We start from the raw sequence: 16,945 nt of genomic DNA on the forward strand, positions 1-16,945 counted from the left end.
AAGTGTTGATTGTATGCCTGTTTCAAAAACAAGGCAACATAAGATTATTCACTCCGGAAAATGTGATGATTTATCAGTAGCATTCCTCACTGTCTGTTTGTGAGGTATCATAATCTTAGCTTGTCATTAAGAGAAGATAATTCCATTATTGTTTAGAATATGAATTTATGACAGATTCAAGTGAGAAGATGCAGTACAACATTTTGTTAAAATTATGGTAGTTAACTGAGGAAAAAAAATGGCATCCATAACTGTAAAATCTTCTGCTTTAAACTGGATTGTATGTAAAAGTGTGTGTGTGTGTGTGTGTGTGTGTGTGTGTGTGTGTGTAATTATCTCAAGTTTATCTTTTGGTTTATCAGGTTATAAATGTGTTTATTACTTTTAAGTGTATATACATTATAGTTATGTATATACACATATATGCTTAAGAACAACTATGACATATTTACTGTTCCTTCAGTTTATTTCAATATGGATGCAGCTTTAAATTTTAAAAAGTGTTTTTGGGAAACAGAAAAATTCATAATCTTTAAGTATTTTTACTTAATATTTCTACCAAATAAAAAAATTTTAAGTGAATCTCTTGGGAATTATAAGGATAGTTGTAGTATTTATTTACATTAATGCTGAGGAGACAAGATACTCTAATTAAAAAAAAATAAAATGTTGACTTCCTAGTCATGGATTTGTTAAACATTTATTCTTATATTATTCAAAGATCATTGATACTTTGAAATGTTTGCCAAAGGCAGTGAGAAATGTATAATGCTATGATCTTATTTTAAAAGGAAAAAAAGGAAAACTGAAAAGAGAACAAGTTGCCTTTTCAATTCATTTTCTGATGTTTACATGTAGCTCCATCGAAAGCTGGAGGAGCTCAGAGATCACCTAGAAGGCAATGTGAAAGGATACTCTCTCAGAGTAAATGTACGATTTCACTTGATGATTTTTTCCCCCCTTAAACTTCTGCTGACTGGTAATTCCAAATCTGACTGGTTTGTCCTCTCATCTCCATCTATTTTACTTTCTGTCTCTCCCCCACCCCTTTCTTTCTTTTCTAGCTACAGCATCATGCTCACATTTGTAAAATAAAGATTATACTGGCAGTATAGAGGATCCTTAAACCACACTTACATTGCTTTTGATTTAATAACATTTTGGCCCCAATGCAAAATAAAAATTTTCAAAATCAGTGCTCCATTTATAGTAGTAAACTTTTTTAAGGATCTTTTCAGGGAACTTCTATTTGGAGTTTTTCCATTGACCATTTATTTTGTTCCTTGTTGGATGTGTCAGCAACATTATAAATTATGGACTGGACCCAAAGAGTAGAACTTTGATGATTCAATTTCAATTTTTAAGGAAAATGATCAATGTTAAAGTATCAACATAGATAATCAGGCAAGTAGACACATATATTCTGAGTTAATAGACTAATCATAACTCAGATTTTTAAAAATAATTATGCCTTTTTTTTGTTTTAAAATAAGAAAATTAACAGCAATCCTCTTCACCTGGAACACCTTCATGTAGCATATTAAATTCTGGAGCTAAAAGTTCATAAACAAAAGACAACTTTTGAAGGAAAACAGTGCCTGACAGCCGCTTAATCCTGTACATGTATCATATAGGTGGTACTAACAACAGTATTTTTTACAACAGATAATTCAGGTTTTTAGAATGCTTGATCTTCCTTTTAAAAGTATCTTTTGAAGAAAACTGGAATTAAAAATCGCTAAAATAGTATATGATATAAATACAGCAAAAGAATTAAATTATTAAAATAAATAATTTATGAGTTAACCCTGACTTCCTGTTCCTGGGATTTCTAAAAATGTTCCTATTAATCTAGCACTTGATATACTTCTCTAAATATTATTACCATCTATGCAATTCATATTGCCATAGTAATTTTTTTTATAAAAAATAGAATAAAAGTTAGATGGTAATTCTCTGAGATATCAGCCTCTTTTTAATCATATTATATATATATATATAATTATGTATATCTCTATATTAAATTTCTGATTACTAAAGTCCATAGTGTTAACTAATACCAGCCTTTAATTCTGATAGCTAAACAGAAAAAAAAAATTTATATGTGTCCCATTTCTCTACTGTTTTTGAGCCAGTCCTTTTCTATATATATTCTTGACAGAATTTGAAAGATCATTCAAAATCAGTCCCTAGAATCTGTTACACAATTGTTGAAATAAAAAAAATTAGTATGAATTTTATGACTAAACATACCTGAATACTGTACTAGAAACTACTAAAATATTCTGATACATGTATTTTAGTGTTGTGCTCTTCCCTAACCAGTCATGAGAACTGATATTTTTTTTTTCATCAAATTGAGACTAGAAAGTCAAGACTTGATAAGGTCTACAAGATGGGAGTTGGTGTAAAATTAAGATTAAATTACAAGTTTAATTTCTGTTTTAAGCACCTGTGCTGCTGTATAATAACTAGTCTCAACATCCCTTCGTCTTTTGTTCCTTTTCAATCAGAAAACTTTGTTCTGATTACCTTTTTTTCTGAAAAGATTAAATATGGGATATATCATCTTAAGGGTTCTCTTAACTACAAGATTTAAAAAAAAATTAACTATTAAAAGGCAAATAGTACCCTCATTAGAGATGTCAACTAAGAAAACATGTAAATCAAAGGCTCAACTAAGTGTTCAGTTTCTTTTTAATTCGTATTACCCAAGTACACCTTGAGTATGCCATATATATTAAAAATTGTTCCTTGAAAATAAAGTTATTCTCAGAACCATAGACCCAAACATATTTTGCTTCTAAAATGAAGTAAATTGGCAAACAGTGACCATTCCGTTCTGTGAAAATTTATTGCATGTGTTCACACAACAGGAGCAAGGATGTGGATGGATACCTTTTAATTCATTGAAACACAAGAGAGTAATTTCAGTAAAGTGAAAGGTTCAGAACCATGTTGCCAATTAAACATTTTATTTAATAGTTGGAGAATGTGACACATTATTCAGAACTGTGGGATAAGGATTTAATTAAATCATTGATGCATCAATTTATATAATGCATATATATGTATTTTAGAATGAAAAGAGCCCTGCACCCTCTTGATGAGTGAGTCCTGTAATTTTTGGAATAATATTGTCTTATTTATTTCTCCTATGAAAACATGTTTTTCTTTCTACATTGACTTCTATAGTAAAAAGAAGGATATATTAGACTTTTAGTTTCTGAGTTAAGAATGAATCATCTTTTTCTTTACATTTACAAAGCAGGATATTTTGAACCCTAAATGGGTCTTTAGTGATTTTAATAACTGTTAATAATACCTAAGCAGAATTTGCCTAAAGAGTGCAAAAATTACTATAAATCCTTAGACTGATGATGTATTGAGAATAAAACCATATAAGAAAGAATTTTCCATTAAATCAAACATATGAATCTAGTAGGGAAAACACTAACATTAATGCACAAGATTGAAGAACAGTGCAGACAGTGTTAAGATAGAAAAGCATAGAATAAGATAATGCAAACTAATGCTTTGTTAGATAATATAAATTAAGGTAAATTTATAAGGAAGTTATTTAGGACCAGTAGAAAGAAGGGCAAATACAATGATTTACATGATTGCACCTTTTTTTAGGTTTTTTAAGATCAGCATTTTCACTTTATCCTTAGTTCTAAATTACTTTCTTACATTTTTGATTAATAGGTTATTATCTTTGGGGTATTTGCACTTTTATATTCATTAAGTGAGTGCTATAACTCAGGGATCAGCAAACCATCCTGTGGGCCAAATCCCACTCTTCTGTAGGCCCACAAGGTAAGAATGATTTTTGCATTTTTAAATGGTGGGGATTGGGGGATCAAAAAAAGAACATTTCATGACATGTGAAAATTATAAGAAATTCAAATTTCAGTGTCCAAAAAATAAACTTTTAATGAAACATTGACATACTTATTCATTTACAGTTGTTAACTATATCTTCATCTTTTGTTTCACTGCATATTCAACTCTCAGTTGTAGCTTTTGGACTACAACAGAGTTGAATAGTTGAAGAAGAAATTTCAACAACCCTCAGAGCCTACAATATTTTCTCTCTGATCTTTTACAGAAAACGTTTGCCAAGTTTTGCTGTAACTATCTAGTGCATCTATAAATTGAATAAACTGGGTGTGATGGCACATGACTGTAATCCCAGCTTTTAGGAAGACTGGAGCAGGAGGAATACAAGTTTGAGGTCAACCTCAACAACTTAGAGACCCTATCTCCAAATAAAATAAAAAGGCCTGTGGGTGTGGCTCAGTGGTAGAATACCCTTGGGTTGAATGCCTAGTACCACCACCACAAAAAAAAAAAAAAAAGATTATAGTAGACTCTGTGAAATATGTTCATTTTAGAGCTTGAGGAAAGGAGAGCTGCTCATTTTTCTGGGGATGGTTTTAAATTATTCTGCATGGAAACGTATTTAAAAGAGTTAGTCCCCTGAGATAGTCAACCTTTATATTTTTATTTTTGTTTTTTTTCTTTTACATTTTTTCTTTATTCTCTCTTCACATACTACCTCTCCCACCCACCACACACTCACGCATACACATAAAGTAAATCTATGGAATTACCATTATTGAGGCTTCAAATATGAAACTATTTCTGGGCACAGTGGCAGACATCTGTAATCCCAGCAACTCAGGAGACTGAAGCAGGAGGACTGCAAGTTCGAAGCCAGCCTGGGCAACTTAACAAGACCTTTCTCAAAATAAAAAGTAAAAGTGACTGAGGATATAGCTCAATGGTAGAGCGCCACTAGGTTCAATCCCCAGTACCACAGAAAAAGAACGAAAAGAAAAAATTATCATTCAGAGTATAGATTATAGATTCTTCTTCTCTTAATGGGGGGAATAGTCCCTATGGGGATTTAGAATATAAAGTTAAAACTCATTTTTCATACCCAAAACTTTTTTAAAGTGTTATTAGAGTACTATATATATATATATATATATATATATATTACTATATATATATAAATATATAGTATTTTTGTTTAGTACTTCCTTATATTTTATAAAAGATAATTCCCCTGAAGCCCATGATGGACTTTTGGTTTATACTAAATTGCCTATATGACCTCACCTAAAATCTTATAACCTCTACAAAAAAATTTTATATAACTGACAAAGATATCCTGTCATGATCAGGTAATATAAAACATTTTAACATATAGCATTTAAAATCAGAAAGTAATCTACTTTGAATCAGCCAACTTTAAGAAGGGATGAACAGCTGGATCATTAGTTCTTAGATGAGTAAATAATCAGTAGTCCTTAGATTTCTAAACATCTGTTTGTAGTCTATTTTCTTTAGATAAATTTCAATGTCTTTCAGTTCTTATATGCAGAACATTGTTTGAACCTCCTAAGTCTTCCCTGGTTGATATTTTGGCATTCACTTATATTTTTAAAAATGTACTCACTTACTATAGTACTTAGGTAACATCCTGAGTATCTTGGTAGATTGTGTCTTTTAAACATGACCAGACTACAATCATGGTTAGGATGTCAATAAATCAATTTTAATGTGAAAATTTAATTAATTCAATTCTCTAAGGTTTTGGTTCTACTAAAACATAAGATTATTATATGTTATCCTATTCTTCAAATCAAAAAAAGTTCTCATCCAATATTTATAAAATAACATAATACTTCATTTGAAATGTGATGCATCTATGAGGTATTTAATGCTCAAAGCAGAATTGCCCTTTTCAGAATTAACTTTAATATAAAAATAAGGCACTAATAAAAGATCTCCTTGATAAGTAACTTTCCCCAGTAATAAAAAATGGTAAACTGAGAAGAAAAGACAAGATTCTCAAACTGTTTTGAGCAGAACAGACACAGCACAGTTTTCTTAGAACTATCTTCCTAAGAGGTACATATGGTTGGAAAAATGCTTAATTTCTTAAAATCTGTAGAATTGAGCATATTGTAGGAGTTACCTCAAAGCAATAAGTGGCTGTGATACTTTTAAATCACAATAAATCACTTTTTTTTTTTCAATAGTGTGGACTGAACCCCAGGGCCTCACACATGCTAGGCAAGCACTCGTACCACTGAGCTACACCCCCAGCCTTATCACAAATTTTTAATAGTAAGCTTTAAAAAGTTCTGAATATTAATCATAAGGTTAGTTTTTTAAGGATAGTAGAAGCAAGAGTTAATATATTTATTCATTCAATAAATATTGAATACTATATTCTGCAGTGTTGGATGCTAGAAATATAGTTAAAGAACAAATCTAACCAGTTGTTTTTGATTCCTTCACTTTGTCATCTTCTATAATTCCTTATTATAATTTTGTATCTTGAAATTTCATGCATAATTTATAACTAGAAAATACATACTTAACAATTTTAGCTCACATGGCATTGTAAAACTAAAGAGTCAGTTGTGGTAACCCATGACTATAATCCCAGCTACTTGAGAGGGAGGCTGAGGCAGGAGGATCACAAATTAGAGGCTAGCCTCAGCAATTTAGTGAAGCCTTCAGCACCTTAGCAAGACCCTGCCTCAAATTTTTTAAAAAAGGGCTGGGGATGTAGCTTAGTAGTAAAGTGCCTCTGAGTTCAATCCACAGTACCAAATCAAGGGGAAAAAAAACAAAAACAAACCCTTTGTGAGGGGAAACCACTGTGACAACCTAGAAAGTAAGAACAGGTCAGAAAATTACCAATGCTAATTAATAAAGGTTAGTCCAGCACAGTGATCCACTCCTAGTCCCAACTACTCAGGAGAGAGATCACTTAAGCCTGGGAGTTTGAGAGCAGCCTGGGCAACAACAAAGCAGGATTCTGTTTCAAAAAAAAAATTAAAAAGAAATCTGCCAAGTCATAAAGGTTAAACATGATTTTTAAGTAAAAAATAACTTTAATAAATCAGTGACAAAATAACTATTCAAAAAAATCAATGAAACATTTTGATAAAAAATGTCTCAAATAGAGTTTTATGTTTTAAATTCTTAAACCTTCTATGGTATTGGTATTGACATATAGAGGAAAAGAAGAACAAGAAGGAGGGCATTCAGTAATACCAAAAATGAAATAGTAAAAACAGGAAATCTTAAATCAAAATACTGATCTCTCAGTGCTTTCTTTAGAGAATAATATGAAGTTGTATATTAGAATTAAAAATGCCCTCATTTGTAGTTTCCAAATGTGAAGCCAATGAAGATCAGTGTGCTACCATAGGAAAACTTATCCAGTGTTCTGCTTCTGCTTTCTCCCTTAAGTGAGCATCTTCTCAGCAAGAGTAGAGCAGATGCTACCTGACCAAAGGACATCTTTGTCATGGATTTTTTTTTTCTTTTTAGCAAGGCTTTTTTTTTTTTTTTTTTTTTTTAAATCACAAGGTTCTCCTTCAAGTAACTTGAGGCTTGAGATGTTTTCAAACCCAAGTGTCTGTGCTTGTAAGGCTGTATTGTTATCTGGCAAATGTGTTTGTTGATGGAGCCATCTAAGCCTCTGAGACCCTTACTGTTCTATCATTTCCTCTTTAACAGTGTTTTCTTTTCCCCACTGCAAAACCAGGCTCGACTTCCCTCGTGCTCATCTACCTATAGTGTATCCGAGGTATATTTTGCACGTGTTTTCTACATGGTCAACAACATGCTCGCACTCACCATTTTTATTTTATTTTCCTTTTGCCTTAATTTATTTTGCCTTGCACTTTGCACTTGGCTGAAAGGGATGAGGGTACCAGAGGGGGGGAAATCACTTTTTAGGGGGAAATTTCTATATTTTTAATATGCATTGTTGTTGGAATAACTTGGGGTGGAGGGAAGCCACTGTATCACATTAAAATGGATAAAGCCAGGCTGGGTATGTAGCTCAGTGGTAGAGTGCTTGCTTAGAAGGGTACTGGGTTCAATCCTTAATATCACCAAAAAAAAAAAAAAAAAAAAGAAAAGAAAAGAAAAAAGAAAGAAAAGAAGTCACATGAAATGACCAAAGCCCAAATAGCTAACTTATTCCTACCACCTTAATTCCATAAAGATTCCTTTGAATCAGATAATGTATTCAGCTCATTAGCTGAAGGCAAAGATTTCACTTTGCATATCTGTTTGTGTGTTTCTCTGATAGCTGAGAATTTGCATGGAAGTAGTGATAATTCCATCCTATTAAACAAAGACATAGGAAAGCATCCAAAGTTAATTATTAAATGAAAAATTTGAAAAAAAGAAATAATTTCTCTATTTTTATATGAAATAGAAGATTCATTTCCTTTTTAAAAAACTTATTAGGTTACTTAGTTTCCTTGACACTTTTATTTTCATAAGGTTCTTATTATCTAAAAGAGTTTATCAGTCATGAGAATCATGTTTTTAATAAAGTATACAACATGAAATTTGGCCTATATTCTTTGTCACTGTAGAGGTTTGATTTCTTATATGTGTTGTTTTAAATCATAGCATAAATGGGTTTTCTTATGTGTATAAAGCAGATTTATTAAAACTATTAACAAGCTTTTGAATATTCAATCCATGAACTCTACTTTCAAAAGCATAGGCACTGTTGAGTAACTGAGAGGCATCAAAATATGACTACTTAGTAAAAGGACTTTAACAATCTATGAATTTTAAGATCTCAGTTTCTGAGTTTACAACATGACATATTTCTACACATATTTACTTTGTACAGCAACTGTAGCTGCCATATTCAGGCCAGTATTGTCAACTTAATTCTGCTCACAAAAAGTTATCTCAGAATAATATGATGCCAAAAAAACCAGAAACACCTATCAAAAATATCAGCAGGCACCATGGTGCTTGCCTGTAATCCTGGTGAGTTGGGAAACTAAGGCAGGTGGATATAAGTTTGAGGCCAGCCTCAGCAACCTAGCAAGGCTCTAAGCCACTTAGTGAGACCCTGTCTCAAAATAAAAAAGACTGAGAATGTGACTCAGTGATTGAGCGCCCCTGGGTTCAACCCCTGGTATTAAAATGAAATAAAATACCAGGCAGTATATACAGAACCACAGGTAGATTATCATCTTTAGATTTCAAATTTTAGGAAATAGCTTTGAAAGAAATAGCTTTACTAAATCCATAGCCTTACAAAGTTGACTTTGTTGAATCAGTAAAATTATAGCCATCTTCAATTTTACTTTGTAAATTATAACTGTCACAGATTTTTTTTCTCTTAAAACTGGTTTTGTGAAGAATTAATTTCTTTCTTTAAGGTGAAAAAGCATTCATTCTGTTATTCATAGAACATACTTTTAAAATAAAACAAAAAAATAAAATAAAAACATCTTTTATGTTTATATCTGGAATACAGTTCTAAAAGGATATAAATTATTTATAGAAGAGTTCAGGAAAAGTGCCAGGAAAATAATGCAGAGTTTTGAAAAGTTCTATAGTTACAGGAGAGTCCTTATACAACAAACTCTAAGGGAACAATGTGAATTCTTTTATTTTACTTTTTCATTGTCATTTCAGTATTTTAAGTGACAAATAGTGCTTGAAATGTATAGGGAACACACTTAGCATGCGTTCAATATAGTGCCACTGTCATAATGAGATTTCACAAAAGTCTGAAGAGCTATTTAAATAAAGATCCTTGAGCAATATAAAATGTTTTTATAAGTAAACCATAGCCTCAATCTGTATGGAAGATTTAAACCCACAAAGTAATCTTAAAAAGAATATGCACAATGGAACAAGTCTTCTTTCCCAAAATGATGGCATTATTAGATATGCATGTTATTTGCTACCATAAAGATGAAGAGTTAGTTCCTTCTTAAAACCTAGTGATAGAGAAGCAAAGTATTAAAAGGCAAATGAACTACTTGTGATATCAACAAAGACTTTTTGAAAGAGAAGGTGGATGTCATCTCATATTACATTTTCCATAGGTCTTTCTTAATTCCCCAAGATTACAATTTCCAGTGTAAAAAATATATAACACGTTTCTTTTTGCCACTTCATCCAGGCAATTCTCCATTTCCCATGAGAATGTATAAGAAGTCTACCATTGGCATCATCTCCAATCACAGCCTACAGCATCCATCAGGGTATTACTTTCTTTCTGACAGCATGTGTGCAGGAGGGTTCTCAGGTTGGAGAGGAGGGTTTTGGGAGGAGGGGTTACATATGCTGTGGCATTTGCTCCATGGCACTCAGCTCTTAAATGAACTCTGGCTTCATCTGGGTTTGTTTCTTTCATTGTGAATAAGTGTTTCTCTTTTTTTGTCATTTGTTGTGGGGTTTCTGTGGTCTTTGTAGGTGGTGTTTAATTTATGAGGACCAATAAATCTAAGAACTAATTAAGGAACCTAATATTTATAATAATCCCATGCACAGAAATAACCTATAATTGCTTTCTACTTAAATTGATAATGTTTGTTTCACAAAATTTTTTACTTTAAACTTGATAATTAAAATTTTAAGGAATATCCTCATGTTTCAATATCACATGAAAGCCTCTTGACAGGCATGTTTTGTAAAGTGCAGTGTTTATTCTATAGCATCCCTGTGGAAGTAGCAAACCTTTCATGACTCAGTATCTTTTTCCACCTATGCTTATATCATCTTCACTTACCTCCTCTACTGAAGAAAGTCTCCAACCAGTAATGTAGCACATTGGCTTTAACAATTGGACATCACTGTCTTTTAGGTATTTGTTAGATGAAAAATAATAAGGCTTTCTCAAAAAGGAACCTACCTATGAGTTGTACAAGAACAAGAAAATTTTAACCTTAGTTGACTGATACTACTGGGCAAATGTTACTCCATGTAGTTAATTGTCCCTTTGTTTAAAAAAAACAAAACCTATCTTAGAGGAACCTGGAAATTCCACCAGAAAACTTTTAGAACTCATAAGTGAATTCAGTAAAGTAGCAGGTTACAAGATCAATGCTCATAAATCCAATGCATTTTTATACATAAGTGATGAATCTTCAGAAAGAGAAATTAGGAAAACTACCCCATTCACAATAGCATCGAAAAAAATAAAATACTTGGGAATCAATCTCACAAAAGAGGTGAAAGACCTCTACAATGAGAACTACAGAACACTAAAGAAAGAAATTCAAGAAAACCTTAGAAGATGGAAAGATCTCCCATGTTCCTGGATAGGCAGAATTAATATCGTCAAAATGGCTATACTACCTAAAGTGCTATACAGATTCAATGCAATTCCAATTAAAATCCCAATGATGTACCTTGCAGAAATAGAGCAAGCAATTATGAAATTCATCTGGAAGAATAAAAAACCTAGAATAGCTAAAGCAATCCTCAGTAGCAAGAGCGAAGCAGGGGGTATTGCAATACCAGATCTTCAACTCTACTACAAAGCAATAGTAACAAAAACGGCATGGTATTGGTACCAAAATAGACAGGTAGATCAATGGTACAGAATAGAGGACATGGACACAAACCCAAATAAATACAATTTTCTCATACTAGACAAAGGTTCCAAAAATATGCAATGGAGAAAAGATAGCCTCTTCAACAAATGGTGCTGGGAAAACTGGAAAACTATATGCAATAGAATGAAATTAAACCCCTATCTCTTTCCATATTTCTAACCAGTCTTCTCCATTTTCCAATTTTCCAGCACTGTTCATTTTTTCAAATACTTTGAAAAGATTACTTCAGAATTTCTCTTTTAAAAAGCAACAGAATAAGAACTGTCTCCTGGTAGAAATAACATTCACTTTGAAAATTACTTATATATAACATCATGTTAATGAATATATATATATATATATTCATTCTCCAATATATGTGTGTATATATATATATATATTCTCAAATATATATATGTATAATAAGTCTAAGACAGTATCTAAACCAAAAAAAAAAAAAATTCGAGTTGTCATGCTTTTAGTCCAAATTGAACCTTTTGAAACCTTATCTTAGATTTCTGAGTCACAAGGTTGATTTGGATAATTTGAAATTTCGAAGATAAATTATTTCTTATTGAATTGACAAATACTAAAACTTAACTATATTTATTGCTTAAGAATTTTCAGCTACCTAAAGAAATGGTGCTATTTTAAAGTTGTAACATGTAAAACAGTTGTCCTTTGAAATTAACGTGGTTTTGAGAACAACGCTATCCTGGCACAATGGCAGATACCCATAATCCCAAAGACTCAGGGGGCTAAAACATGGGGATTGCAAGTGTCAGACCAACCTCAGCTACTTAGCAAAGCACTCATCAACTTAGTGAGGTCCTGTCTCAAAATGTAAAAATAAAATAAAATTAAAATTAAAAGGGTTGAGGATATGACTCAGTGGTAAAGTACCCCTGGGTTAAATTCCTGGTACTAAAAAAAGTAAAAAAATAAAGAATAACAACTCTGATCCAAACAACCTTGACTGAATAAGTTTGGAGCTTTTGCAAACAAAGTTTCAGTAAAATTGCAGATAGTAAATTTGTCAAAGAAGGAAGAGAGGAAGGGAAAAAGAAAAGGAAGACAGCTGGTCTTTAAACACCATAGCATTTCCTCTTTACGAAAAAAAAAAAAAGTATTTCTTAAACACCACAGAACTAACTGTTTAAAGTGAAAGACACTGTATCCATAAAATATTCTGCATAGTGAAGCAATCACCTAAGATTACACATTGACTGTGCACCCCCAAGCAATCACCTACTTCATAAACTGAACTTTAAAATCTTTAATAATTGATCTATTATTTATTTATTTCAATATAATTGTGTCTGATGTTCTACTCTTTCTTTTCACTCTTATGTGTATTATTTTCATGCCATCAATATACAAGAGTTTTGAAATTGGAGATTACATGAAGAAATGTTAGAAATAATCTTTCAAAAAAACACTACAAGTACTTCTTTTAACACCTTTTGATTCTGACCTCACTTTTGAATTTTTAGAATGAATTAGAATATATAAATTGTTGTGGTCAAAATAAGAAAATTAAGTGCATACCTTTCTTTGACATCCAAATAAGTGACAGCCAGAAAGATAATGAATTAATACATGACTTTCTCTTTGACAGGTACATTTGATAAATCTAATTAAAGCATTCTTGAATCAGTTGATAAGTATTGAAACAAGATGATGGACACTTCTATCTACTCAGACACATATTTTTAAATTTCTATAATAAAAATATTTTCTTAAATACACCATTGTAGCTGACACTAGTGAATTTTTGCTTATATACTGTCACATATACTGTGATCATTTAAAATACAAAAGAGGTAGGTCATCAGTGATATTTTCATATACCTATTTAGCATACAAAATTTAAAATTTAAGATAAAGAATACCTGAATATCTAGGAAATTTCGAGGAAAATGTCTTAAAGCTAATATACAAGCTATGTTTATCTAAGGGAGGAAGAGATAAGAGAAAAGAGAGCACTATATCATCTTCTTCATGGATATAAGGATGCAAAGAATCCATAAAGTACTTACCTAGAATCCAACTTTATTTACATAAATACAGATCAGCTTATCATGAGGTCATACATTTTCCCTGTGTTATATACAAATGAAATATATTAGAGATATAACTAGTTAGAGATCAAATAATGATATGAGTTAAAATGACATAGCTCACCCATATTCATACCTAACATTTCCAGTTGCTATTTGAATGTCTTTTATGATCTCAGACACCAAATGTTGAACTCGGCTTTCTGAATTCCTTGTTTCTATCAGAGGTCTTGTTCTTAAAGTTTTCTGGCATAGATATCTTCTAGTTATCAATTACTGTTCCTAAACCTTTGATATCCAGTGTATTATAAATTTTATCACTTTTGTTATTCCTTTGAATTATGTCCTCTTAATTCTTACTTCTAGTACATGCAGTAAACTTTGTAGTGGTAGATTTGAAAATATATAATAAACTTGACAACATTGGTAGATTTCAAAGTAAATAATAAACTTGGCATGTCATATAAGAGGCACTAAAATATTTGTGAAATGGTGAGAGAACACATGAGCAAACACATAATCTTTTCTAAAATTTATAAAGTTTCTGCATTGGAGGGTCAGGAGAATTGATAATTTATGGAAAATCTAGTGTAGTACCTGAGACATAGTAAGCATTAAATAGACAAAGGGGTTTTTCTTCTCCACTGTTCATATTTAAGCCCCAATCACCACAGACTTGAATTAGTACAGTAACTAAAAAATTGTGATCTTTTGGCATAGTCCCTTTTTCCTCTTAGGCCAGACTAATCATCCTGAACACTGCTTTAATTACCCTCAGTTGTCTAACAAAAAAAAAGCTGCAAACAATACCTATTTCTTACTGTAGTAAGAATAAATCCTTCTTCCTTTCTATGAGTCCTTTATACTTCAGACGGTCATTATGCTAATATTATTTTTTAGTAACCAGTTCCTCCTAGTTTGCATGGGATTTTACTGATTTTTAGCACTGAATCTCCCATATCTTGGGAATTTCCAGTTATAAAACTGTAAATCCTACATCCCAGAAATCTTCTTAATTCCTTGCAAACTAAGACAGTTGGCCACTTACTATCATGACTCTTGTTTAAGGTGAATCTTCCTGTCATTTTATGTTCCTTCTTTCTTCTTGGCCATTACTTAATGTTATTCTGTCTGCCAAAAAAATACCTCCCCCACTTTATATGTTAGGTCCATCTTCCTCCAGAAAGCTGCATTTAACAACTCCTATTCACCCTAATTATCCTTTCAAGGAACTTTCACTTGTACTTGGGGTCTTACCTAATATTGCTTTTTTACCTGTCAACCTACCAGTTTCTCTCTATTTCTTACATGTTGGTAATCATCTTGATTTGCTCCCACTCTCTGTAACATTTCTTAATATCGATCTTCACTAATACTAAAACCTCATTTTTAAACTTAAACGCAATAAAATTTATAATTTCCGAGTTGCCATAGCCATTTTCAAGTGCTCAGTAGCCACATATATCTAGTGATTACCACATTAGAAACTTTAGATGTAGAATACTTTCATTATTATGGGCAATTCTTGCAGGTGATAATGTTCTGATCAACCATTGTTGTTATTGTCATTGCAATCCATCATTGTGATTTTACTTCAGTGTATAATATTTACTTTGATTAGGGATTGTTCTAGGAACATTGTATATAAATTCCTACCCATAGACCACATCTCTCTCCAAAGTTACAAACACTTTCATTGTTACTCAGGTCCCCAAAGTTGTTCCTATATCCACTGTATTATGACATTATCCAATTATTCAGATGAGAAATTTAGGAGTTACCTTTATCTCACCAGACCAGTCAGACTTCTGTAGCTTCCAGATTTTTTTTTTTCTCTAAGATCTATGCCAGACTCTCCAGAACTACTTTAAATTATGTAGTTGGGTTTCTCATCTGGATTACTAAATCGATCTCTAAACTACTTCTCCTCCCTCATTGTTTATTCCACAAATAATCCAGCTTCACACTGTTCACCAGAGTGAGTTTGTTAAAATGTTAATTGCACTGTACTGTTCTCCTATTTATACTCTTTCATGGGCTTTCCATGATGCCTAGGAATTGGCTTCTATCAGTCTTAACAACTTCTCATTATTCACTATCAGGCTAAAGTTAGCTTCAACTTTATTTGAAGTTTCCCACGTGCCATTGTGAATTTCACTGGCCTTTTTTTTTTTTTTTCTGATTATGTCAATTTCTTTTCACTTGACTAAACTGTAATTGTCCCTTAAAATTAACAGAATGAATCAAACAACATTATCCTATGTATAATTACACAAATGGTATGCCTTTACTCCACATACAGAGGAACAACATGTATCCCATTTGTTTACAATAAAAATAAATTTTAAAAAAATTCTGCTCATGGGAAAAGATGGAATTCCCCTATTGTTTTCAGACAGTGTGGACCTGCTGACATCTGAACTTATTTTGAACTTAATTTTTATTGGTTCTTTTTAGTTATACATGACAGTAGGATTCATTTTGTTAAAATTATACTTGATGGAACATACCTTATTCTAATTAGGGCCCAATTCTTGTGGGCGTATATGATGGTGGGATTCACTGTGGTGTATTCACATATGTACATAGGAAATTTAGGTCAGATTCATTCCACTGTCTTTCCTATTCCTATACCCGCTCCCTTCCATTCATTTCCCTTTGTCTAATCCTCTGAACTTCTGATCTTCCCCACTGCCTTTATTGTGGGTTAGCGTCCATATATTAAAAGACCTTCACCCTTAGATTTTGGGGGATTGACTTATTTTACTTAGCATAATAGTCTCCACATCCATCTACTTACAGGCAAATTCAATTGTGTATATATAACACAATTTCTTTATCCAATAATCTGTTGACAGGCCCCTAGATTGGCTCTATAGCTTAGCTATTGTGACTTGTGCAGCAATAAACATTGGTGTGGCTGTGTCACTGTAGTATGCTAACCTTAGATCCTTGGATATATACCCAGGAGTGGAATAACTGAGTCATATGGTGGTTCCATTCCTAGTTTTTTGAGTAATCTCCATGCTGGTTTCCAGGGTGGTTGCACCAATTTGCGGTCCCATCAGCAATATAGGACTAGACCCTTTTACCCATGTACTTCCATTTATTGTTACTTATATTCTTGATAATTGCCATTCTGACTGGAGTGAGATGAAATCTCAGTGTAGTTTTCATTTTCATTTTTCTAATTACTAGAGATGTTGAACATCTTTTCATATATTTATTGACGTTTTGTATTTCTTCTTTTGAGAAGTGTCTGTTTTGATCTTTACCCATTTATAGATTGATAGATTTGTTTCATATTGTCTTTTTTAGTTCTTTGTATATCCTAGATATTAATGCTCTATCTGAGGTGCAAGTGGCAAGGATTTTCTCCCATTCTGTAGGCTCTCTCTTCACATTCTTGACTGTTTATTTTCCTGTGAAGGTGTTTAGTTTGATGCCATCTCATTTATTGATATTTTATTTTATTTCTTGCACTGTAGG

The 16,945-nt window shown here is 32.1% G+C and overlaps 1 protein-coding gene across 20 annotated transcripts in view; it reads left to right on the top strand.

Annotated features, from left to right (window-relative positions):
* Window positions 1-16,945, top strand: part of Gphn (gephyrin) — a 641,988-nt gene that overhangs the window by 431,466 nt on the left and 193,577 nt on the right. For 5 of the 20 annotated variants that reach the window (XM_047539524.1, XM_047539518.1, XM_047539528.1 and 2 more), the window contains 2 exons: window positions 859-930; window positions 7,577-7,618. The exons of 9 other annotated variants lie outside the window; for them this stretch is intronic. In XM_047539524.1, the coding sequence (XP_047395480.1) occupies window positions 859-930; window positions 7,577-7,618 (114 nt within the window). The remainder of the gene's footprint in view (window positions 1-858; window positions 931-7,576; window positions 7,619-16,945) is intronic. 6 more of the 20 variants (XM_047539521.1, XM_047539523.1, XM_047539532.1 and 3 more) reach the window with 2 other exon arrangements.

This window comes from Sciurus carolinensis, chromosome 2, assembly GCF_902686445.1.
Source record: "Sciurus carolinensis chromosome 2, mSciCar1.2, whole genome shotgun sequence".
NCBI lineage: Eukaryota > Metazoa > Chordata > Mammalia > Rodentia > Sciuridae > Sciurus > Sciurus carolinensis.